The sequence below is a fragment of the Notolabrus celidotus genome, chromosome 2, assembly GCF_009762535.1.
Source record: "Notolabrus celidotus isolate fNotCel1 chromosome 2, fNotCel1.pri, whole genome shotgun sequence".
In the NCBI taxonomy this organism is placed as follows: Eukaryota; Metazoa; Chordata; class Actinopteri; order Labriformes; family Labridae; genus Notolabrus; species Notolabrus celidotus.
In genome coordinates, this window is record NC_048273.1 from 9895352 (window position 1) to 9918020 (window position 22669).

The 22669-nt window shown below is 42.6% G+C and overlaps 1 protein-coding gene across 2 annotated transcripts; it reads left to right on the forward strand.

Moving 5' to 3' along the window:
* The first annotated feature begins 7095 nt into the window (after positions 1-7095).
* fam20b (FAM20B glycosaminoglycan xylosylkinase) lies at positions 7096-20500 on the forward strand. 2 transcript variants are annotated; one of them, XM_034674227.1, is made up of 9 exons: positions 7096-7334; positions 9681-9968; positions 12953-13200; positions 13289-13375; positions 13867-13976; positions 15253-15424; positions 15546-15737; positions 18772-18831; positions 19716-20500. In XM_034674227.1, the coding sequence occupies exons 2-9, from the start codon at positions 9840-9842 to the stop codon at positions 19945-19947; spliced, it is 1230 nt and encodes a 409-aa protein (XP_034530118.1). In that variant the 5' UTR covers positions 7096-7334; positions 9681-9839; the 3' UTR covers positions 19948-20500. The 2 variants fall into 2 exon arrangements, with proteins under 2 accessions (XP_034530118.1, XP_034530119.1); XM_034674228.1 differs by lacking the exon at positions 7096-7334 and adding an exon at positions 7344-7453.
* The last annotated feature ends 2169 nt before the right edge of the window (positions 20501-22669 follow it).

Sequence of the window (22669 nt, forward strand, 5' to 3'; positions counted from 1 at the left end):
AGATCGAAGACAACATTCTAGAATTCTGTCTGTAAGATCGAAGACAACATTCTAGAATTCTATCTTTATATCAAAGATGACATTCTAGAATTCTGTCTTTTGATCTCAGAATTCCAAGGGAAAAGTCAACATTCTAAAGAATAGTCAGATCTGACCCATGTTCCATCTATTAACATGGAGGAGGCGGGGCTTATGACCTATACTGCAGCCAGTCAGCAGGGGGAGCTCTATAGGTGTTTGGCTTCACTTTTGAGGGCTTTTCGTGCCGTCCATCGTTGTACACAGGCTGCACAGTCAGCAGCAGATTGTTTGAAGTACTCCTCATCTTTTAATCTCCTTTTAAAAACAGCTGTTTACATTCAGTGTTTACACAATCCTCCGCCCCGCCCGTCGAGTGTTCCCGTGTAGTAACAATCGTCTGACAGGAAGGGTTTAATGTCAGGAGGTATCAAGGTGTTAAAAAAGGGCTCACTGAACTCCACCTCCAGATAAATCATGAGTTTAAAATCCCCCTGAACTCAGCGCTGAAGTCTACAATCAGCTTCTCAGATCCTCAGGGGGGTCAGTTTGAGACCTGTGTCCCGTGGAGAATGAGAGTCACAGTTGGCAGACGTGAAGTAGCAGTCGGTGTGTTTGAGGCTATTCTCTATTTTTATAAACGTTATGGTTGGAGCCAGAACAGGAGGTCACACGAGGCCGCCTGAGAGGGTGACGACCTGAGACTGGACAAGGAGTGAACCTGGACTTGTGCGTCCTCGTGAACACACACTGCAGCTCTGTGGCTCCAGTTTAACCTGCTGTTATTGTCCCGATGAGTCATGAGCCCTACCCTGGCTCTCTGGCTCTCTGACCCTGACCCGGTCTCTGAGTGAGCCAGGTCTCTCTGTCTGTGGAGTTTTTATTTGGATCTCTAAATGTTGTTCTGACCCCGCTGAGCGCTTCTGTCTCCTGAGTTTACATGATGTTCTTTTTGATTCTAACTTCCGCACAGAGTTCGGTCAGAGGAACGGGAACAGAGCTCAGACTGTCGGCGCTCCTCCTCTCGGTGTAACCATGATGCTCTCTGTTGTTTCCTTTCCTCTGACCATCGTATGAACGCACGTCCTGCCCTGCAGGATCAGTTTGTGGTGACTTCCTGCGGAGACGGAGGGATGAAGGTGAAGGTGTGTTACAGGTTTGATGTTACAATGAGAAGAGGAGGAACAGAGGCAGAGTGAAAGTGCTGAAAGAGCTTCATTCACTGTTTACCAAGAACATCATTAACACCCTTCATTCAGTTGACCTCTGACCTGTACCTGGCTGTGTGTGTGTGTGCGTGCGTGTGTGTCTGAGTGTGTGTGGTGAGCGCTGTGACCTCACTGATGAGTGATGCGCTGAGAACCAATAAACACTCTGCCCTTTTTTACTCCACCTCCGAGTCCGTCTCATTGTCTGTGTGTTTGTGTGTGTGTGTGTGTCTTTGTGTCTTTGTGTCTTTGTGTCTTTGTGTCTTTGTGTGTGTATAGAGACTCTTCAGATCAGTGAGATGTAAAATGGGTGTAATACCCTTTTTAAACAGCAGAGGGCGTCATCACGTCTCTTCAGTCTGTAGCTGAACAGAGATGTAGACGTGGAGGCAGCAGGGGAAGATTTTGAGGATGCACCGTCGATGTTTCTCTGCGGAGAGGATCCCTGAGTGACCTGCGAAAGATCTGATCTCCTTTTAATATTTTTATGCATCGTAGATTAAAATCTGCGTTCAGTAAAGGAGTGGAAGATGTCTCTCCACTTCTCACGTACATGTGGAAAGTAGCGTCTCCACACCTGATCTGCATGTTACAGAGATAACAGACATCCAACGTTTTTAATGTTGATCCTTTGAAACTCGTTTTATTCAGTCCTTTAAAATTACCATCAGGAGGAAGTACCTATTTCATTCTTTCAAATTAAAAGTATAAAATAATAAAAATAAAAGCATGTTTGTTTTTATCAAACATTAAAGTAACTGAAGTGAACGGAAGAGGATTAGGGCCACTGAAAAATATTCTTTTTTTTTTTTTTAGATTAAATGTAATTTCTGAATTTTTTCTGAGAATAATGATGAAAAAATATACATTGGACCTTAATTTTTTTTTTTTCAGTGGCCCTAATCCTCTTCTGTAGAAGCAGTGTTGGACAAAGTACACAGCTTCATTACTTAAGTCAAAGTATAAATACTAGAGGTCAAATATTACTCCAATACAAGTGAAAGTTGTTTAGTCAAATTTTTACTTGAGTTAAAGTCCTGGAGTACTTGCTTTGAAAAATACTGAAGTATTCAAAGTACTTAAAATATCTCAAAATGTTGTATTATCACATAGCATGAGTGCATTCAAGAATACATAGGAGTACATTCTGTTACATTATGTTTATTTAGAAACCATTACTTCAAATCTTTAAAAACTATACCATGGAATGAACAGAAACTAAGTTACTCAGACAACCAAAGACAACTTAGTTTGAAATGTTCACCTGGAATGAAACAAATGTTACATAGCCCAGCACACTTTCTCAGGTTGGACAGTGAATGTTTGTATGTTTGGGCAGAGTGGGAAACAGGGAGAACATTTCAAACGATACATATCATTCTTCATTTCAAAAACCTCTAACACGGGCTGAAGATATGACCATGGGTGCTCAGGTGGAGAATTATAGCCATCATTACAACCTCTAAATGAACTGCCTGATCTGAGTGAAACCTGCTCTGTGTTTGCTCCACGTTCAACTGTGGAGATGCACGATATACAGGTATGACTAAACCACTGAGACAAACAGAACCACACAAACACATTTTACTGTCTTAGGGATCAGATTTCAGAAAAGAGAAGGAAATTCATGAGCTGACTTCAAAGCAAAAGTAGTGAGTAACTAGAGCATTGATAGAGATGTAGAGGAGTCAAAAGTACTATAATTGTCTCCTGAATGTAGTGGAGTAAAAGTAAAAGTTCCCCCAAAAAATAATACTCAGGTAAAGTACAGAAACTCAAAAAATGTATATAAGTACATTAACTCTGTTACTGTCCACCACTGCGTAGAAGTGTGAGGCAGGGAAAGTGGGTAAAAAAAAAAGCTCTCATTGATCAGTTTAAAGAGGACAACTCTTCTCTATGCTTCAACATAAACTGTTACTTACAGCTTTGAAAATGGGGAATTAATTGAGTCTTTAACTCGGCATGAAGAATTGTACCCTAGGATGAGTTAAGTGTGCCGTTACCCCTCTGATATTTCTCTTTAATAATGATTTAATCAGCTCAACAACATACCAGAAACAAGCAAAGAGGGTCGGTATGTTTTGGTAGAAGTGCATCTTACAACCCCAACTCCTGAACCATAGAGAGGTGTAAAACTGATAAAAACCATGGCACAGGTTTGGCTTAGTGGTTAGGTCCTGGGTCCCAGATTTATTTATTTATTTATCTATTTATTTTTTGATTGATGGTTTGTTTGTGAGGGACAGATGAAGTAAACTGAGACAAACTGAGGACAGCCATCTCATGCAAGTATGAGAGTGTTTGTAGTGAATGTTAATTTTTATCACCCGTCCTGAGAAGAGCTTTTAAAAGAAGGGAAGTTAAAATAAAAAATAAAATGCTTTAGTACAGAGATTCAATAAAACACACATTCTGCAGAGACTCAGACCTGAGTGCAGGTTTGTAGCTGAACCAGGATTCAGGGACTCTCTTAAACCTGGTGAAGCACTTCAAGCTGCTCTGCTGGATCTGCTGCAGCTCTGTAGTCTCTCTATGTGTTTGCAGAAAGGTGTAGTCCTCCAGCGGGTGACCCGGATTTGATTTCGAACATGCATCCTCTTTCTTTCAACACCCAGAACCTGGTCTCCTGGGTTCACCAGCGTTTACAGAGTGTTGTTCAAAGAAGAGCTGATGAACAGGAAACATGTCTCTGAACCGACTGAGAACATCAGATTTAAAATGAGCAGATTTATATAATATATATATTATATAGAAATAAGTTTATTTATGAATTAATACATCAGTGATAATTCACAGTGATGACATACTGATTCATAGAAATCCCCTACCACCCCCACCCATGATAACATTTAGAGGGAATACAACTTTAAATCAAAAGATTAAAATAAAAATAAATACATACAAATAATAATAATAAACTAAAAAATATGAAGTTTAGCAAACAAATATAATAAATACATACAATAAATAAAGTAAAATAAAATGTTACAGGTTAAAACAGTACACTATTATCTTGGGCATGAACAAGTAGGCTACTGAAACACACAAAAGGGGAGGAGCAGCATGAAGGGGCATCTCAAGGGTCCTGACGAAGGGACATGAAAGGTTGCTGATCCACAAAATGATCAGAGCCTTAAGATATTTTTATAAACAAAAAAAATCATTCAGTTTCTACATTTGACATGTCATCGCTCTGTTTGAAATTAATAACAGACTTCTGTTCTCAGTCTTCCTGATCCTCCTGCAGTTCTTCACCTCTCCACCAGGTGTCCCCAGAGTCCAAGTCCTCATCTCTCTATTCCTATTTAACCCTGCACTCACCTTCCTGTCTGAGGACAAACTGACCTGATTTACAGTTTCTTTAGTTCCTCTCTTCCTTCTCTGAAACTAAAAACTATTCTGCATCAAATAAAATCTGTTTGTTTTCTCTGTTTGTTCTTCAGAGTTATTTTCCTCTGGTCCACGCTCCACTTTGCAGCTGGAACACTTCATCTCATCTAACAGGAAACACAGGCAGCTATATCTCAGTTTTAAAGTCTGCATGCATCTTACAGCTTTAAAGTTACAGAGAGAAAAGTCTCTAAATAAGTTCTGATCACAAAATGTTCTGAGGTCTTTGAGCCCACGGTTAATCTGCAGAGAGGAACACATAGGCGTGCCCCTGCAGGTGATGTCCCTGTTTTCATTCATCCCTCTTTATGCTTAACCTGATTTAAAGAGATTAAAAGTAAACACAGGGAGGGTTACATGAGGATGACTGTTGGTGAACTTTATATCAGGTGAGACATCATCCTGTCTTTTGTCTGTGTGTGTCCATGTTCAGCTCCTCGCTCAGGTTTGTTTCTCACAGCCTGCAGGTGTTCTCCTACCCGGGAGGTTGTGTGGGGGCAGCTTGAGATGGCAGTCTTGACCAACGCAGATCAGATCATGACTTTTAAATTCTGAGATTGCGAGTTTAAATTATGATGAATGTGACATAAATCAGCAACAAACATAATTATTAATTTTACATCTATAAGACATCTAAAAGTGAACTCAGGCATCCAAACCATCACAGACTGCAGAAACCTCACTCTGGACTTCAAACACCTTGGACAGTGGCCCCATTTAGGGGGCAAAAGTTAGGATGATTCTAAGGGCCCATGACTGACAGGGGGCTGAAAATAATAATGAAAAAAAAAAAATCATTATTAATATTTTATTCAGAATAAGGTAATTAAAAAAACGGTCCTGTTGTCTTCATAAAATGTATATCAGATATTACTACTTTATTTGGGCAAATTCATATTAATCACGCACAGTGCACAGAGAGCGCTAAAGGCAGCTAATATGTCTGGAAAGACAAAGTCTGGGTCCCAGAAAAGGAGGGTAAGACAGGAGAGAGAGGAGAGAGAAGAAAGGGCGACAGTATGTCACCCAGTTTTTCTCCAGGAAAGGTTGGTATAGTTTTTGAGTGGTTAAAATCAACCTGTTTGCTAGGTTAATGTCCACAATGAGATGAACTACGTTTTAGCTAATTATACTAAATGGGTTTCCCCGCCCTCCCTACCAGACTCAGCAGCTGATATGTCAGCATGTACACTGTCTCCCCACAACTCCCCCCAACCCAATGAACAAGAAGGTGAGCAACGTAGCATGTCAATTAGCATTATTGAAGGGGGACTGTGTCTCTTTTTTCTCTCTCTATCTGTACTATTACAAAAGCCTATAAAAACAAAGCTATAGCTAAGCTACATAAGCTACAGCCTATAGTCTGTTTTGGATGCTGGGCAGGTTGAAGCATTGAGGGATTTAGTCTGTTCTAATATCACAGAGATTACTCAAATAATACCTTAAAATCTGATATTTTGATGCTGACTGACAGCAGTTGCACAGGGTTCTTGTGGCCTTTGGTGATGGGGCCCAATGTGATATTTTTTAATGGGGCCCAAAATCCGTGGCGGCGCCCCTGACCTTGGACTCTGTGCCTCTCCTCTCTTCCTCCAGACTCTAAGACCTTGATCTACAAATGAAATGCTAACTTTCATCTTAAAGAGGACTTTGGACCACTGAGCAGCAGTCCAGTTCTTTTTTAGCCCAGGTAAGACTCCTCTGACGGTCTTTGGTTCAGGAGTGTCTTGATATGAAGGACAGGTGTAGTCTCTTTCCTGAATACGTGCACGGTGGCTCTTTATGCTCTGACTCCAGCCTCAGTCCACTTCTCGTGAAGCTCTAAGGAGGTCTTGAATGTGTTTTACTTGACAATCCTCTCCAGGCTGAGGTCCTCCCTGTTGCTTAACCTATTCCTGCCTTACTTTTTTCTTCCTCTCACCTTTCCAGTAATCGTCTTCTTCTGCAGTGACCTTCTTTAGCGTCCCCCTCCTTGTCGAGGGTCCATGACTGTCTTCTTGACAACTGTGGAGTCAGCAGTCTTCCCCATGACTATGCTGTCTCCTGAACCAGACTAACAGACTGTTTGAATGCTCGGGAATCCTTTCCAGGTGTGTGTGAATGCAAAATACTTATTCTCACTGAAAACACAACATATACACTACAAGTCAAAAGTTTGGACACACCTTCTCATTCAATGGTTTTTATTTATTTTAATTAATTTCAACATTGTAGATTAATACTGAAGACATCAAAAACTATGAAGTAATCTGGTTTCACTATCTTTGGTATTAATCTACAGTGTTTACAATAATTAAAATTAATACAAACCCTTGAATGAGAAGGTGTTTCCAAACTTTTGACTGGCAGTGTATATATATTTTTTTCTAATACAAGAACAATCTATCTGCCATAAATAGCATGTGTCAGGCTTTAATTGTGTTCCCTGTGCAGGCCTGTAGGTCTGTATGATAGTCCTGAACGGGTCTGGGGGTCTGGTCTGTCATCTCCTCCCTGTAGTGACGCGGTGCTGCCACCTAGTGGCGGCCTGCAGCAGCTGCAGCAGCAGGATCTGTTCCGGACTCTGCAGGCCGGGGACTGGAGCTACCGGGGACACCGAGGAGGGGATGATCCACAGGGACTGTTAGCATCTGGACACATCATCACAGACAACCTCGACAGCACAGGAGCTCACGCACACTTGGATGAGTGTGTGCTCGCGCTGCACGGTAACAGGTGAGTCCATGACAACAAGTGACGACACACGTTAGCTAGTCCAGCTAGGTAGCATCTGGAGCTAACCTGGACTGTAAGGTGTTCACAGAGGGGCCAGGTAAACTAGCTCTGTGCTAAAGGTGAGAGAGGAACATCAGACTATACAGGAACTTCTAAAAGACGAAGACTTAGCAGGTTCTGTCCTCAGAGGAACCTTAGAGAAACCTCAGAGGAACAGAACCTTCATGTATGTTAGCTTTTAGCTGTTAGCATGTTTAAAGAAGGCTTGATGAAAGAGAGACTGTGTTCACAGAGAGACTGCCTGCGTGGCCAGACCTGAACCCAGACCCCGGAAAACGAGACCTTAATGTAGAGACTGATTATAGAGGCACTCTAATCCGGAGCAGGTACTGTTCATACAAAGAACCAAATCCAGATCAGAGACTGTTTATACAAGGACCTGAACCCAGACCACTGACAGTTATAAGAACCCCAATCAAGACCAGGTACTGTTCATATAAAGACTTGAATCCAGACCAGAGGCAAATAATAGAGACACTTTATACTGGACCAGGTACTATTCATACAAAAACCTGAATCTAGACAAGAGACTATTATAAGGGATCTCAATCCAAACTAGGGACTGAATATAGACACTCTAATCCTGACCAGGTACTGTCCATACAAAGAACCAAATCCAGAATGGAGAAGGACCTGAACCCAGACCACTGACTGTTATTAGAACCCCAATCCAGACCAGAGACTGATTAAAGAGGCACTCTAATGTGGAGCAGGTACTGTTCATACAAAGATTTGAATCCAGAACAGAGACTGTTTATTCAAGGACCTGAACCCAGACCACTGACTGTTACAAGAACCCCAATCCAGACCAGGTACTGTTCATATAAAGACTTGAATCCAGACCAGAGGCAAATAATAGAGACACTTTATACCGGACCAGGTACTGTTCATACAAAGACCTGAACCTAGACCAGAGACTGTTCATAACGAGATCTCAATATAGACTAGACTCTAATTCTGAAGACACTCTTATCCGGACCATGTACTGTTCATCCTGAGACCTTAATCAAGACTAGAGCCTGATTATGGACTGGAATCCAGTCCAGATACTGGCCATAGAGAGATCTTAATCCAGACCAGAAACTCTGAACAGGGACTCCAAACCAGAGAAGGGTCTTTTCATGAAGTGACCCTGATTCAGACGGGGGACTGTAAATTTAAGAACTCTAATCCAGATTTAAACAGTTCAATGAAAGACCTGAATCCAGACTTGAGGTTCTGTATAAAAAGACCCGAATCCAGATAAGAAACTATTCATACAGGGACCTGGATCCAGACTAGAGGCTGTTTTTAAAGACCCTCTAATTCCGACCTGGTACTGTTCATACAAAAAACAGAATCTAGACCAGAGACTAAATACAGGGACCCTAATCCAGATAAAAAAACAGTTCATCCTGAAACCTAAATCCAGACATTGTCTGATAATAGACTTGAATTCTGTCCAGATACTGGCCATAGAGAGACCTAGATTCAGACTAAACTGTCTATAAAAAGACCCATGCCCAGACCAGAAACTCTCTGTACAGGGACTCCAAACCAGACCAGAAACTGTTCATTAAGTGACCTCAATTCAGGCAGGGGACTGTAAATGTAAGAACTCAAATCCAGATTTAAACAGTTCAATGAGAGCCCTGAATCCAGACTGTATTCTGATTATTCAGGGACCCAAATCCAGATTAGAGACTATTTTTTTGGAGACCTCAACCCAGTCTAGAGACTTTGAAACGTGGACCTGGATTCAGACCAGCAGAGCCCCTATTTGTAGCTGTTAGAGTGTTTGTTTGGTTATGTCACAGCTCTGATAGCAAATGTTAGTTTGAACACGTTGTGAGGCCTCAGGTGTGTGATGTACCTGTTTGAGCCTCAGCAGGTGGACGTGGGGAGTGGAGTCGTTCCTCAGGCTGTTTGTAGAAACATCTGTACCTCATACAACCCCGAGGACTATACCTCTCTCCCTCCTCTCTCCCTCCTCTCTCCCTCCTCTCTCCCTCCTCTCTCCCTCCTCTCTCCCTCCTCTCTCCCTTCTCTCTCCCTCTCCCCCACAGACCGACAGGCGGACACAGAGGAATGTTTTACGTTCCTGACACGTGACGTTAAACTCAGCTCATGTTGATCTCAGCTCTTTATTATGCTCACACACAGACTGAGTCCTGCTAATCCGGATCCCTGTTCTGGACAGGCTGCAGATCTGGGTCATGGTGTGCCCTGAGGGGAGGGACAGCAGCACATCGACCCGTTTATTGACACTGACTTTGTGAATCTCTCTCTCTCTCTTCCTCCCTCTAGGTGATCTCCTGCTCCTCTCAGCGTAGCTCCGCCCCTCAGAGAGTCTGTCTGACGGGGCAGGTTGGCGGGCGGGTGTCAGGGAGAAATAGCGGCCATGTATCAGGGGTGAGGGGGATCGGCTGCGGGGGACACACACAGCGTCGGGTGAGGAGGGGGGAGATGAAGCTCAAACAGCGTGTGGTGGTGCTGTGTGCCGTGCTTCTCCTGCTCGGCCTCGCCAAGATCTTCCTGCTGGATGGAGGCGAGGGCTCCGCCGCCAGCCGCCGGGACCTCCGAGCCTTCCGCAAGGTCAGTAACCAATCAGCTGTGATCACTGTCAGCCTTCTTAGACTTTTAAGAAGTGTTTTTGTCTTTTATTACTCAAATTATTCAACAATAAAATCAGTATCAGGCAGGGCGCTTCGTTCTTTCAGCATCAGAGACTCAGGTCTTATGTCATAATGTCACATTACAGCGTGTGGTTAAAACACAGCTACAGACGGCTGCAGGGATCTACTGCAGGGCCCGGTTATTCAAAAGTAATCTGATGAGATTAGAGATATCAGATTGAGTCAGATCATGGAGTCAGGTTGTTCAAAAGACAGAATGGATTGAAGATCACAGATTAGATCATCTGATCCGATCTCAGTTTGTGGTCTGATCAGACCTCCAGATTGTGAGAAATGTGATCTAAAAATCTGGATTATCCTGATCCCAACCAGTGATGACGAAATTATTTCGTTGACGCCCTTTTTTTTCCAAGACGATAACGAGACAGTGATGAGCTAAACATGGCTCTTTGATGACAAAAACATGACGAGACGAGTGTGAGTTTTCGTTGACGAGATGAGACTGGACGTAAATGTTAGTGAGTGGTCTGTCAAGGCGTTCAAAATGCATGACATTTCTGCCTAATCAACACGCTGAATTTGGAGCAGGCTCATAAATAATCTCTGCAGACACAGAGTCAGTGAAGACCTAGACAACATGTGGATTTACTGCAACAGGACAACTGAACAGAATCATATTTTAGACTCACAGTGTCCAGTTTTCTGTCAACTGGTTCTTATTGAGAAATATGAGCATGTTTATGTGGTGAGGTGTCCGCCAGGAGCACAACTAAGTCATAATCAGTCCGGCAGCGGAGAAAAAAAGAGACCTGTCACTCAGCCGCAGCCCCCAGCTGAGCGCCTCCTCTGTGTGCAACACCTTCAGTCAGCTGATTCACATCAAAACATGCTTTAAACTTAAAACACTTGTTTGGCAGAATTTTCTTCAGCAGTTGTAGTGAACACTAACTAGACTGCAATTTTTACTAAAACTGACTAAAACTAGACTAAAACTATCACATATAGAAATGACTAAAATGTGACTAAAACTAATAAGCATTTTCGTCCAAAGACTAAGACTAAGACTAAAACTAAGATAGCTGCCAAAAACAACACTGATCCCAGCAGAGGTTCTGATTACAGGGATGAAATGGGATCAAATCTATCATGATGTCGATACTTTAGACATTTTGAAACACTTTGCTTCTGAAAGGTGCATCGACAGAATCATTCTCAAATACACCCCGTGTTTGAAACGCCTGTGGGATGATTCAGTTTGTGTGGATATTGGCACGCTCTATGGACCAAGTATGAGCATTTAGTCACACTTTGAAGTACAACAATAAATCGATTATCGTTTAATTGATGGTTAAGAAGTTACTCAAACACATTTTTTTGTTTGAATTTTCTTTCACATGTAACAAACATCATGTGGTCTCATATTTGGTTCAGCTATCAGGGAGGTGTTTTAAGTTTAAAGCATGTTTGGATGTGAATCAGCTGACTACAGGTGTTGCGGACAGCGGAGACGCTCAGCTGGCGGCTGCGGCTGAGTGACAGGTCTCCACGAGCGCTTTTTTTCTCCGCCGCCGGACTGATTCTGACCCGGTTGCGCTCCCGGCTTACACCTGACCGCGCGCGTTCACATGCTTATTTTTCTCAATAAGAACGAGTATATAGAAAACTGGACACTGTGAGTCTGAAATATGTTTCTGTTCAGTTCCCTTGTTGAAGTCTGAGCCTTCACTTTTATGACTGTATGTCCGCAGAGATTATGAGCCTGCTCCACACGATGATATTCAGCGTGTTTAACATTTTGAACACCTCAATATGATCCGTAGATATTCAATACTGTCAGTTATATACATTGTGTCGCTAAGGAAAATTGATTCAGGGGAAAAAACTTATTTTGAAAACATTAATGTTTTTTTAACGATTCATCAATAATTGATTGTTAACATCTCCAAAGATCTATCACTGAAAATACTTGAAATTTACATTCCTACTTTGAAGTTAATAATCTAGGTTAGATGATCCTCAAGAGTCTGTATCTGGATCAGGTTGCTCCAGGTCAGTTTTACTTTGAAAAACCAGGACCAAGATGTCATTGTGTGACAACAAGGATACATCTAAAGCTTTTATTTTGGGGGCCTCAGTGGTCTAGTGGTCTAAGGTTTATCTCCCAGCCTTGACCATTTGCTGCATGTCTTCCCCCCAGCTCTCTGCTTCCTGCACTTCCTGTCTCTCCTCAGCTGTCCTATCAATAAAGGCAAAAATGTCCAAACCACAATTTAAAGAAAGGAAAAAAAGCTTTTACTTTGTAAAATGTTTCAAGATATGAAACTTAAAGTAACTTTAAGAAATTAAAACACATGTTTATGCACCTTTAGACCATTTTCTAATACTGAGGGGGATTTCTGATTGGTCCTTGAGTGTTTCCGTTTATCTTCACAGAGAAACATGAGCTCACAGCAGATGTGTTGATATAAAACTATCAGGTTGAAACACTTTGTCGCTAAAGCTGCTTTCACATCTGAGCGCCTGACTTCTTCATGATGTTTTCAGGAACCTGCTGTTCACATGTGCACCTCACACCTGTTGGACGAGCTCTCATAAGTAGAAATGCTCAGTTTCAGGTTTGTGTGTGCGTGCGTGCGTGCGTGCGTGCGTGCGTGCGTGCCTGCGTGCGTGCCTGCGTGCGTGCCTGCGTGCGTGCCTGCGTGCGTGCCTGCGTGCGTGCCTGCGTGCGTGCCTGCGTGCGTGCCTGCGTGCGTGGGAAAGCAGCTGGGTAGTGCGAGCTGAAGGAGGACTTCCACGATGCAAACACAACAGTAGAAACATAATTCAGACAGCTGAGGCGAGCAGTCGAGAGTGTGACGCAGAGAAACTATAGAGCAGTGTGTCTGAGAGGGGCTTACCTGTGAAAGCATCTCCATCACTTGTTACTTTCATCCCCTCCCACAGATGGAGGCCGGCCTCTCTCTGTCCCGCGGGGCTCGCCTCACCCACACCCTGCAGTCCCCTTGGGAGATAGCCAGTCAGTGGGTGGGTCCGAGGGAGGTGTACCCCGAGGAGACCCCCGAGCTGGCGGCGGTGCTCACCTCGCTCAGCGCGGCCCGGATTGAACGGGCCGACGTGGGCTACAAGGGTACGCAGCTGAAGGCTCTGCTGGTTCTGGACGGGGGTCAGAAGGTGGTCTTCAAACCCAAGAGGTGAGACCTGACACTGAGCAGGGGTCACCTGTGTGTGTGTTTGTTTGTTTGTGTGTTTCACTCTGATTCACCTGCGTGTGTCTCTCAGGTACAACAGAGACTACGTGGTGGAAGGCGAGCCATACGCAGGGTATGACAGACACAACGCTGAGGTGGCTGCTTTTCACCTGGACAGGTGAGTCCATGTCAGCACTGCAGTGTCAGGATACAGCTGTCCATATGTTCCAATCTGATGTCTGAAAGTTAGAGTGAAATCAACTATCAGGGCATTTTAAATTGAAAATCAGCAGGAAGACTCTTCTTTGGTTGCAGTAGCTCCGGCTGTAAAGTGTGAAAATCTAAGATTGTTCATAAATAATAATCATCATCATCATCATCATTATTATGTATTATTAGTATTTTTAAATTATCATTATCTTTATTTTTTATTTCTATTATTATATTTTCATTATTATTTCTTCTTCTTATTATTATTTCTTATTATTATTTATTTATTTTGTATTACTGTTTTCACTATTATTATGATTATCACTATATTATTATTATCTTTATTATTATTGTTATTATTATTTTTAACCCTATAATTATGATTATTATGGTTATTTTTTATTATTATAATAAATTAGAATATCTAGCTCACGCTCTCTCTCTCTGTGTGCTCTGCAGGATCCTGGGCTTCAGAAGAGCACCTCTCGTGGTCGGGAGGTACGTCAACCTGCGGACGGAGATCAAACCTGTGGCCACAGAGCAGCTGCTGAGCACCTTCCTCATGCAGGGTCAGTTTAATAACTCTCTTTAATAACTTGTGTGTGTCAGAGTGTGTGTGTGTGGATGGTTTCCTCTCTCTGTCTCAGTGTCCTCCTGTTTCTTCCTATCATAGCCTCCTGCAGCTCCTGTTTCACCCTCACATTTATCTGTGGTGATAAAGCTGTTAGACGCATCTTAATGACGACACCTTTCGAAGACTCGTATAAACTTCACTCTAAAGGAAGAACCTGCTGAGTGAGCCGATAGATCTCTTCAGTAACTTCATGTTTGGTGACATGATTATGTTGTTTCAATACAAACACACAGAGGGCAGATCATTTAGAGTACAAACTGTGGATCATGTTTCAGACTCAAATCAAAGTGTTGGATGAGAAAGATAAAAACAGTTCCTTTGTTCGTCCACAAGGTGGTGCTGAGTGTTTGCTGCAAGGGAAAATACAAACTGACTAAACTCTTAGGAAGAAAACTTAAGGAAGAGGATTAGGGCCACTGGAATTTTTTTTAATAATAATAAGGTCAATTTGTTTTTTATTACTATTCTGAGAAAAAAGTCAGAGTTCTGACTCTGATCTCAAAATTCTGACTTTTTTTTTCTCAGAATTATAATAATAAAAAAAAATGTTGACCTTAATTTTTTGAATTCTGGAATCCTGGCATTGATCTCAGAATCCTAGAATTCTAGAACACCTGAACCCCTAACTTAACCAAAGTTAATTCATAGTTTTTCATAAATATTCAGGAAATCATAAAAAACACAAGTTTGGTCATTCTTCTTCTTCTTCCATTTCACTTCGTCCTCTTACTCCTACACCTTCTCCTCCTTCACCTTCCTCATCTGTTTGCTTCACCTTTTCCTCCTCCCCCTCATCCACCTCCATCTTTTTCACCTCTTCCTTCTTTGTCTTCCTCCTCAGCTCCTACTCCTCTCCTACTTCCTTCTATTTTTTCTCAACTTCTTCCCACTTCTTCTTCTCCTTTATTCTTAACCTACGTCTCCTCCTTTTTTTAATTCTTCCTCATTTTTTTGCATATTTCCCCCCTCCTCCTCATCCATCTTCTTCTTTTTCTTTCATCTCCTCCTTCTCCTCTTAATCAACTTAATCTTAACCTACTTCTCCTTCTCTTTTTTTCTCTTCGTCCTCATTTTTTGCTTCTTTTCCTCCTCCTTCTTCTCTTTTTTAATCTTAACCTACTTCTCCTTCTCCTTTTTATCTTCTTTGTTTCCTTAATCCTACCTCCTCTTTTCTTCTTCTTTCTTCATTTCATTCTTCTTCCTCTCTGCAGGTAACAACACCTGTTTCTACGGGAAGTGTTATTACTGTCGTGAGAGCGAGCCGGCGTGCGCGGACGGAGAGATGATGGAGGGCTCGTTAACCCTTTGGCTGCCGGACGTGTGGCCGCTGCAGAAACACAGACACCCCTGGGGACGCACCTACAGGGAGGGGAAGCTGGCCAGGTGAGCCACACCTGAGACCTGAGTGACATCAGAGGAAATTAACTCTGCAGCATTAGCTCTGTGTGTTTACAGCTCTGTGTGTGTGTGTGTGTGCGTGTGTGTGTGTGTGTGTTTTGACCAGGTGGGAGTACGATGAGAGTTACTGCGAGGCCGTGAAGAAGATGCCTCCGTACGATGCAGGCCCGCGGCTGCTGGACGTAATCGACACGGCCATCTTTGATTACCTCATTGGGAACGCCGACCGGCATCACTATGAGAGTTTCCAGGACGATGGCGGCGCCAGCATGCTCATCCTGCTCGACAACGCTAAGAGGTCAGACATCTGTGTGTTCTCTACCCTCACAGCTGTTCTATGTTTATATCCTCTCCGTCAGTTTGTGAGCGGGGTGTGAATGAGATGAGCGGTCTAAACCCACTCTATGAGTGCAAGCTAGGGATGCTTGTTTTAAGTGTGCTTCATGATTGATCTTTGGAAATGTAAACAATCAATTATGGATTAATCATTTAGAAATCATTGAGTTTGGGGCGCCGTTGGCCTAGCATCTAAGCCCGCCCTATATCCAGAGGCTATAGTCCTCATCGCAGAGGTCTCTACCCTCGACCATTTGCTGCATGTCTTCCCATGCCTCTCTGCTCCCCACGTTTCCTGTCTCATAATGCCAAATACATATTTTTCTATTCATATTTTCCACAGCAACACGGTGTTTAGAGCTGACGGTGTCGAATACGGATCATATTGAGGGGAACAAAATGTTAAACACTCTGAATATCAACGTGTGGAGAAAATAAAACCTCTGTGGACAGAGTCGTATAAAGTGAAGGCTCAGACTACAACATGTGGATTCACTGCAACAGGAGACCAGAACAGAACCATGTTTCAGACTCACAGGGTCCAGTTTTCTGTTTCCTCGCTCTTATTGGATAAAATAAACATGTGTACGTGGTCAGGTGTCAGCCGGGGTCTGAGTTTACTGACGCCTGTCCTCCTCGCTGCCCCTCACTGGTTACCTTTGTGTTTGATGTAAATATCACTTCCTGTAAAAGCTTTAAATGGTCAGACTTCAGTAAATATCTGTGACCTAGCTTCCTATGAGCCTGACAGCTTCCTGAGCTCTCCCAGTAGGACTCTACTCGTGGATCTTTAGTCTCGTCTGAGGTCTGAATCTCTCAGCCTGAGGACGTCCCTCTTTTTAAACTCTCCTTAAACTCTCTGCTGTCGTCTGGCTGTCTCTCAACAATTTTTTTTTTTTGAATACTTTATTTTTTCATTTTCACATTTTCTTTTATAACAAAAACAGTAGTGTTGCCAACAACTGGCTTTGAACAAGTGGCCACGACTTTAAACAAATTACACAGGACAAAAAATAACCCAAAATAAATAGGTGATACATAAAGTAATTGTGTGTGTGTATATATATATATATATATATACACACACACACACACACAAAATAATAATACAAATAATAAATAAATAAATAAATATGTAGATGAAAATCAAAAAACCAAACACACTTCATCTGTAAGGTACAATAGTGTACATAAATTACTTGCATTAGATTTAAAGGAAGAAAACACAGGTCAGTTGGGAAACAGGGACATTTACATATTTCAATCAGGAGAGACTAGTGATTGATTTTTGGAAATGCTAACCATCAATTATTGATAAATCAATAATAAAAAATAAAAAAAATCTCTCTCTCTCTCTCTCTCTCTCTCTCTCTCTCTCTCTCTCTATCTCTCTCTCTCTCTCTATATATATATATATATATATATATTATTCTTATGTGAAAAACAAGGCCAAATATGTTTTTTCCCCCTAAATTATATTTTCTACAGCAACAAAATGCATATAACTGACGGTATTGAATATGTGTACATGTTTAACACTGATTATCAACGATCAGGCTCATAAAAATATTCTCCACGGATTATAATGTGATGGCTCATAATACTAACAAAGTACTTCAGACTCATAGTGTCCAGTTTTCTGTCTACTCGTTCTTATTGAGAAAAATAAACATGTGTATTCGATCAGGTGTCAGCTGGGTGCGCAACCGGGTCATAATCAGTCCAGCGTCAGAAAAACCTGGATGGCTCTGATGTTGCTGGTCTGCAAACATAGCGTACTAGCAATTCCCAGCAGTCTGTTGGCTTTGTATCTAAAGGTGGGGAAATGTCCTGTTTAAAGTTGTCAACCCTCGTGTCGTTGTTGGCAGCAGTTGCGTATTGATCCTCGTTAAAAAGCTGAGACCTGTCACTCAGCCGCAGCCGCCAGCTGAGCGTCTCCGCTGTGCGCAACACCTTTAACAGCTGAAGATTACATGTTATTTATTACAACTTAATGAATAATGAAACTTGACAGAAATATTTGGCTTAAGGATTCTATGGGGATAATTTTGTGATTGAGGATGCGTGAATTTGGCAGCAGAAGAAATCCCTCTAGAGCAACAGAGAGAGACACATTTAAAAAGACAGCAGAAAGTTGACAGTCTGCGTGCAGCTGGAAGCGGGTGAGCTTTTGAACGAGGGAGAGGAGAGTTAAACAACTGCTGTGATTGCTTTATCGTCTTCCTGTCTGAACTTTCGCAAGAGCTACATGTTGCTTTAAGTTGCTGGGAATGACAGTTTCTTAACATATTCAATAAATGTCATCCACGTCCGGTTATATCTTCCAAGTGAACCCTTCCAGCTGTCTCTCATCTCTTGGCTCTGTTTGTCTCTTATTGAAGTCTCAGATCTTTCACAGCCCTGTTTCATTGTGACAGTCCTCTCTTGCATCATTATCCTCTTTGTTATTCCTGCTATCCACATGTTTTGATTGTTGTTTGATTTATTAATCCTTCTGGTTTATGAAGCACTCTGACCTGATTTTGAAAAGTGCTACATAAATAAAGTTATAATTTTTGTTATAAGGCAAAGCAGTGAAAAGACGAACAGACTGGCTGAGAAGTGAATCTCTGACGTGCAACAGGAGCAAACATTTGATGAAGTTGTCACAGCTGAAGCTCATCCTGTCTGTTTGATGACAGCGATCAGAACACGTCTGAATAATAAGTGAATTATTACCTGATGTTCTGGTTTACTTTTGTAGGTCAAACAGAGTCATCAGAATTATTTTCACTGCGTTTTATACGATCTGATATCTCAGCTCTATATGTCGGAGTGTACCAATAAAATCCCCCCAAACTTTAAAAATCCCCCACATGCACCCTTCAGAGGGGAACCCCCCTCTGTCAAAGACTGAAATGTTGAATAATGATAACAAAAGTTTTCTCTTCCAGCAGCTCTCAGAGTTCAAGTCTCTGTTTTTTATTTGACTTTCTTTTGTCTCATTTTATTTCCAGCTTTGGGAACGCCGCCCTGGATGAGCGCAGCATCCTCGCCCCCCTGTACCAGTGCTGCATGTGAGTACTGTCTGATCCAGCATTTAGCTCTAACTTTGCAAGTAAAGGTGACATCAGACTTCCACCAGATCCGTGACCGGTCGGTCTGCAATCTGCTGCGGTCCGGCTCCGTGCTTGGCTGTGTTTTCAGAAAGTAGCACGGAGCAGGACCGCTGGACAGCTGGGGTCATGTGACCCAGGTTTTCCCGCGGTAACTACTGAATCAAGGATTCTCCTCCTCCTCTCTTCATCCATGTTGTCTTTCTGGTCCTCTGAAAACCTCTGACCTGTTGACTCCAGGCCTGGCTCCGCTCATCATGACTGTTTGTTGTTGTAGTGAAGTGAAATACGATCTGGTGACAACACAGAGGGTTTAATTCGGAAAATTAACCAGATGTTTTCATTTTGTTTTGGTGCCTGACTTCCTGTCCCGCTCCATCTGCTCTGTTTAGATTGATGTGTAGTGCTCCGGCATCTGGAACAAATAGAAGTCTTGTGTATCTGATCCGGAGGGCTTCGACCTAACGGATCAGAGACGCAGCCGGAACGCAACAGAGTGGATCCAGTGGAAGTTAACACATTGACTAGAATAGAAACCTATCAGATCTGGATCCGGTGGAATTTGGCCGTGAGCCCGTTGCTGAAGCGCCAGTCTCTTAAAAACAAACATGCAAACATACAAACAAACATGCTTAGGTTGATGAGGACATTTTGTTTAGCAGTGACTCTTCCTGTTTGCTGCTAGCTCTCCTTTGTTGACCCTCTCAGACTAACCTTCGCTCAGACATGGCTGAAGCTGCTGTTTTCATCTATCAGACAAACTAAAGAGTTGTAATCTCACTAAATGATGTCAGGTAGTAATGATACCTCCTCTCTCTAACACCTCTGACTTCTGTGTGTCCCAGGGTGCGAGTGTCCACATGGAACAGGCTGAACCTGCTGAGGGGCGGGACTTTGAGCTCAGCGATGCGTCAGGCTCTCGGTTTTGACCCCATCCAGCCGGTCCTGTCCGAGCCCCACCTGGCTGCCTTGGACCGCCGTCTGTCGGGCGTCATAGGGACGGTGAAGCAGTGCATGGAGAGCCAAGGCCCCGACAACACACTGATCGAGGACCGCATGAACCTCCCCCACCCATAGACACACAGGACGGTGCTGCTGAGGGGGAGGAGGGAGGAAGGTGCAGAGTTGTAGGGGGTGAAGACTGTACGACCCCCGCGCTGTTTTCTGTCCCATCACAGGACGGCTCTCTGGACTCTGTCTGAGCTCTCTCTCAGGACTGTTGTACATACAGGACAGTGTCTGACCTCTGCGCCGTGTGTCACAGGCTGTTCACGGTCACACGCACTGAAGGGTCGACTCTGATGAATGAAAATAAGTGAAATCTTGATTAAAACGTTTTTCCTTTCTCCTTAAGTCAAACTGAACTCTGGAGGAAAAGACAAAGAGCTCCTTCTCTGTACAGATTTATCTCCATAGTGACAGAAAATATACATCTGTGGGTTATAATGTTCAATACATGGTGTGTATGTGTGTGTGTGTGTGTATGTGTGAGAGTGAGAGAGAGTGTGTGTGTGTGTGAGAGAGTGTGTGCGCCATATTGTGCCATATATAAGAAGCTACTGACGTGACAGACTTGAAGGGGGGGTGTGAGGGTTCATCTTCATCATTAAACTCTGATCTATTTAACTGAGCTGATCTCAGATCTGTGTTTCTGTAACCGGATAATGAGGTGTCACAGCTGACCCCGTCCTGCTCACAAGAACCTGATTCAACCACACTAACTGTCCCTAATGCCAAGATGTGTTCATGTTCTCAGTACCTCTCTGTTGGCCAACGGTTAGCCACTAACTTGTTTCAGTAGAGTCAGCAGTTTGAGAGACTTCTGTGTGTTCAGACCAGAAGTGAGAAGAACTTCAGGTCTGCATATTTATATTTCAACCCCCAAGAGGAGCACCTGTTCATCTGTTTGTGGTGAGTCTCAGTTTCACTGTAAACAGTTCCACAGAGGCTTCACTCTGGCTTCCTTCAGCGGTATGAACCTGAAACAGAAACAGATGTTCACGTGATGTTCTTGTGATGTTCTTATAATTAACGCGTCTTAAGTTTGCTGAAATAACAACATCATGATGCAGATTAGTCAAAAGTCACAAGTCAAGATTTGTCAGGTCTGTCCTCAAGAGGAGAAGAAAACTACTTTTACAATGTTTGTTTGTTGAATGGAGGTCTATGAAAAAGGATTAGAGACACTGATGTTTTTTTTTTGTTTTTTTAGCTCTGACCTTCTTCACAGAATGTCCCATTTCCATGTTCCAACACCTGCTTTTGCTCTCCATACAGACGTGTTTTCCTGCTAACATCTGATTGGTGGATACTCCTCAGACTACAGACAGAGACCAGAACCCTTCTCAGACAAAAATCCAGACCCTGAGATCCAGATTCAACATGTTTTTGAATCAGAATCTGTAATTACATGTTAGTTGTAGCTGAAAGTTAAAAGCTTTGTCAGGTCTGTCCTCAAGAGGAGAAGAAAACTACTTTTAAATGTTTGTTTGTTGAATGGAGGTCTATGAAAGACAGACACTGGTGTTTTTTTTTTTAGCTCTGACCTTCTTCACAGAATGTTCCATTTGTTCTCAGAATTCTGAGATCAAAGACAGAATTCAGGAATACTGTCTTTGATGTCAGAATTCTAGAACCCCAGCTGATGCTCTCCACACAGACTGTTTTCCCCGCTGACAGCTGATTGGTCGATACTGCTCAGACAACAACAGAAACCAGAACACTTCTCAGACTGAAATCCTAACATCTACAGATTCTACATTTATTTGAAGAATCTCGAAACAGATGTTACTCATACTCCGACCTGGGACATTCTGCTAAATGTGATGGTTTGGGTTATGATCATCACTTTTACTTTCCTCCTCTCACTTTCTGTTATGGTTAGTTTCATTTTTCCTGCTCCGAATCACTTCCCATAATCAATCAGACTTTATTTATAAAGCGCCTTTCATACAATGATATTGTAACACGAAGTGCTGTACAAAAAACATTAAAAAAAAGACCCCCCCATCCTAATCCCAACCCAGCCCCGTCCCCAAAACCCACCCCACAATCCTAAGGTGAAGAACACAATATATACAACAATAATAATAAAAACAATGAAAATAAAATAAATGAATACAAATAATAAATAAGTTGCTAAACGAACTGAGGGAACGCTCTATGATAGCTTAGCACTGGAGGTAAAATAAGATGTTAAAGGTGACATATCACGCTTTTTTCATCAATATATATTGGTCTAAGAGGTCCCCAAAACATGTCTTTAAAGTTTATGCTCAAAAAAACACTTTGAAATCAGATTTTGTCATGCCTGAAGAACCCTCTTCTTCAGACCTCCTCAGAACACTCTGTTTTCCCTCTGACCACGCCCCCTCCGGAAGTGGATGTGCCTCGGCTCTCCAGCACGTTGATCTAATGTTTTCATGTTGGCTGAATATACACGGCTGCTCAGAGATTGCGTTACTTCAACCCTCTGAATCTGATCCAGAATCTGATCCTGACGGAGAGGCGCCTGTAGCAGGACCTTTCTGAAGGATTGGTCACAGATTTAGTGTTTCTTGTTTTATTTATCAGTATGTCGACGTGTGTCTTGGTACACAGCTACGAACATGTAGCTATGTGGCTATGCTAACTAGTGCTAGCACTTATCCATGATAAATAAAAATCATCCACTAGATCTACAAATCTGCAGACGTGGGGAGTAAAACCGACCTCTGCCAGAAAGGCAGCAGGACCTTTTATGAACGATTGGTCACAGATTTAGTGTTTCTTGTTGTTTTATTTGTCAGTATGTCGACGT

What these genes read in the sequence shown, in the direction of transcription:
- fam20b (XM_034674227.1), top strand. Translation starts at nt 9,840, where the DNA reads ATGAAGCTCAAACAGCGTGTGGTGGTGCTGTGTGCCGTGCTTCTCCTG. An exon ending in GTGGTCTTCAAACCCAAGAG is followed by an intron (nt 13,201 to 13,288) that starts GTGAGACCTGAC and finishes TGTGTCTCTCAG; the next exon opens with GTACAACAGAGACTACGTGG. An exon ending in CCCCTGTACCAGTGCTGCAT is followed by an intron (nt 18,832 to 19,715) that starts GTGAGTACTGTC and finishes TGTGTGTCCCAG; the next exon opens with GGTGCGAGTGTCCACATGGA.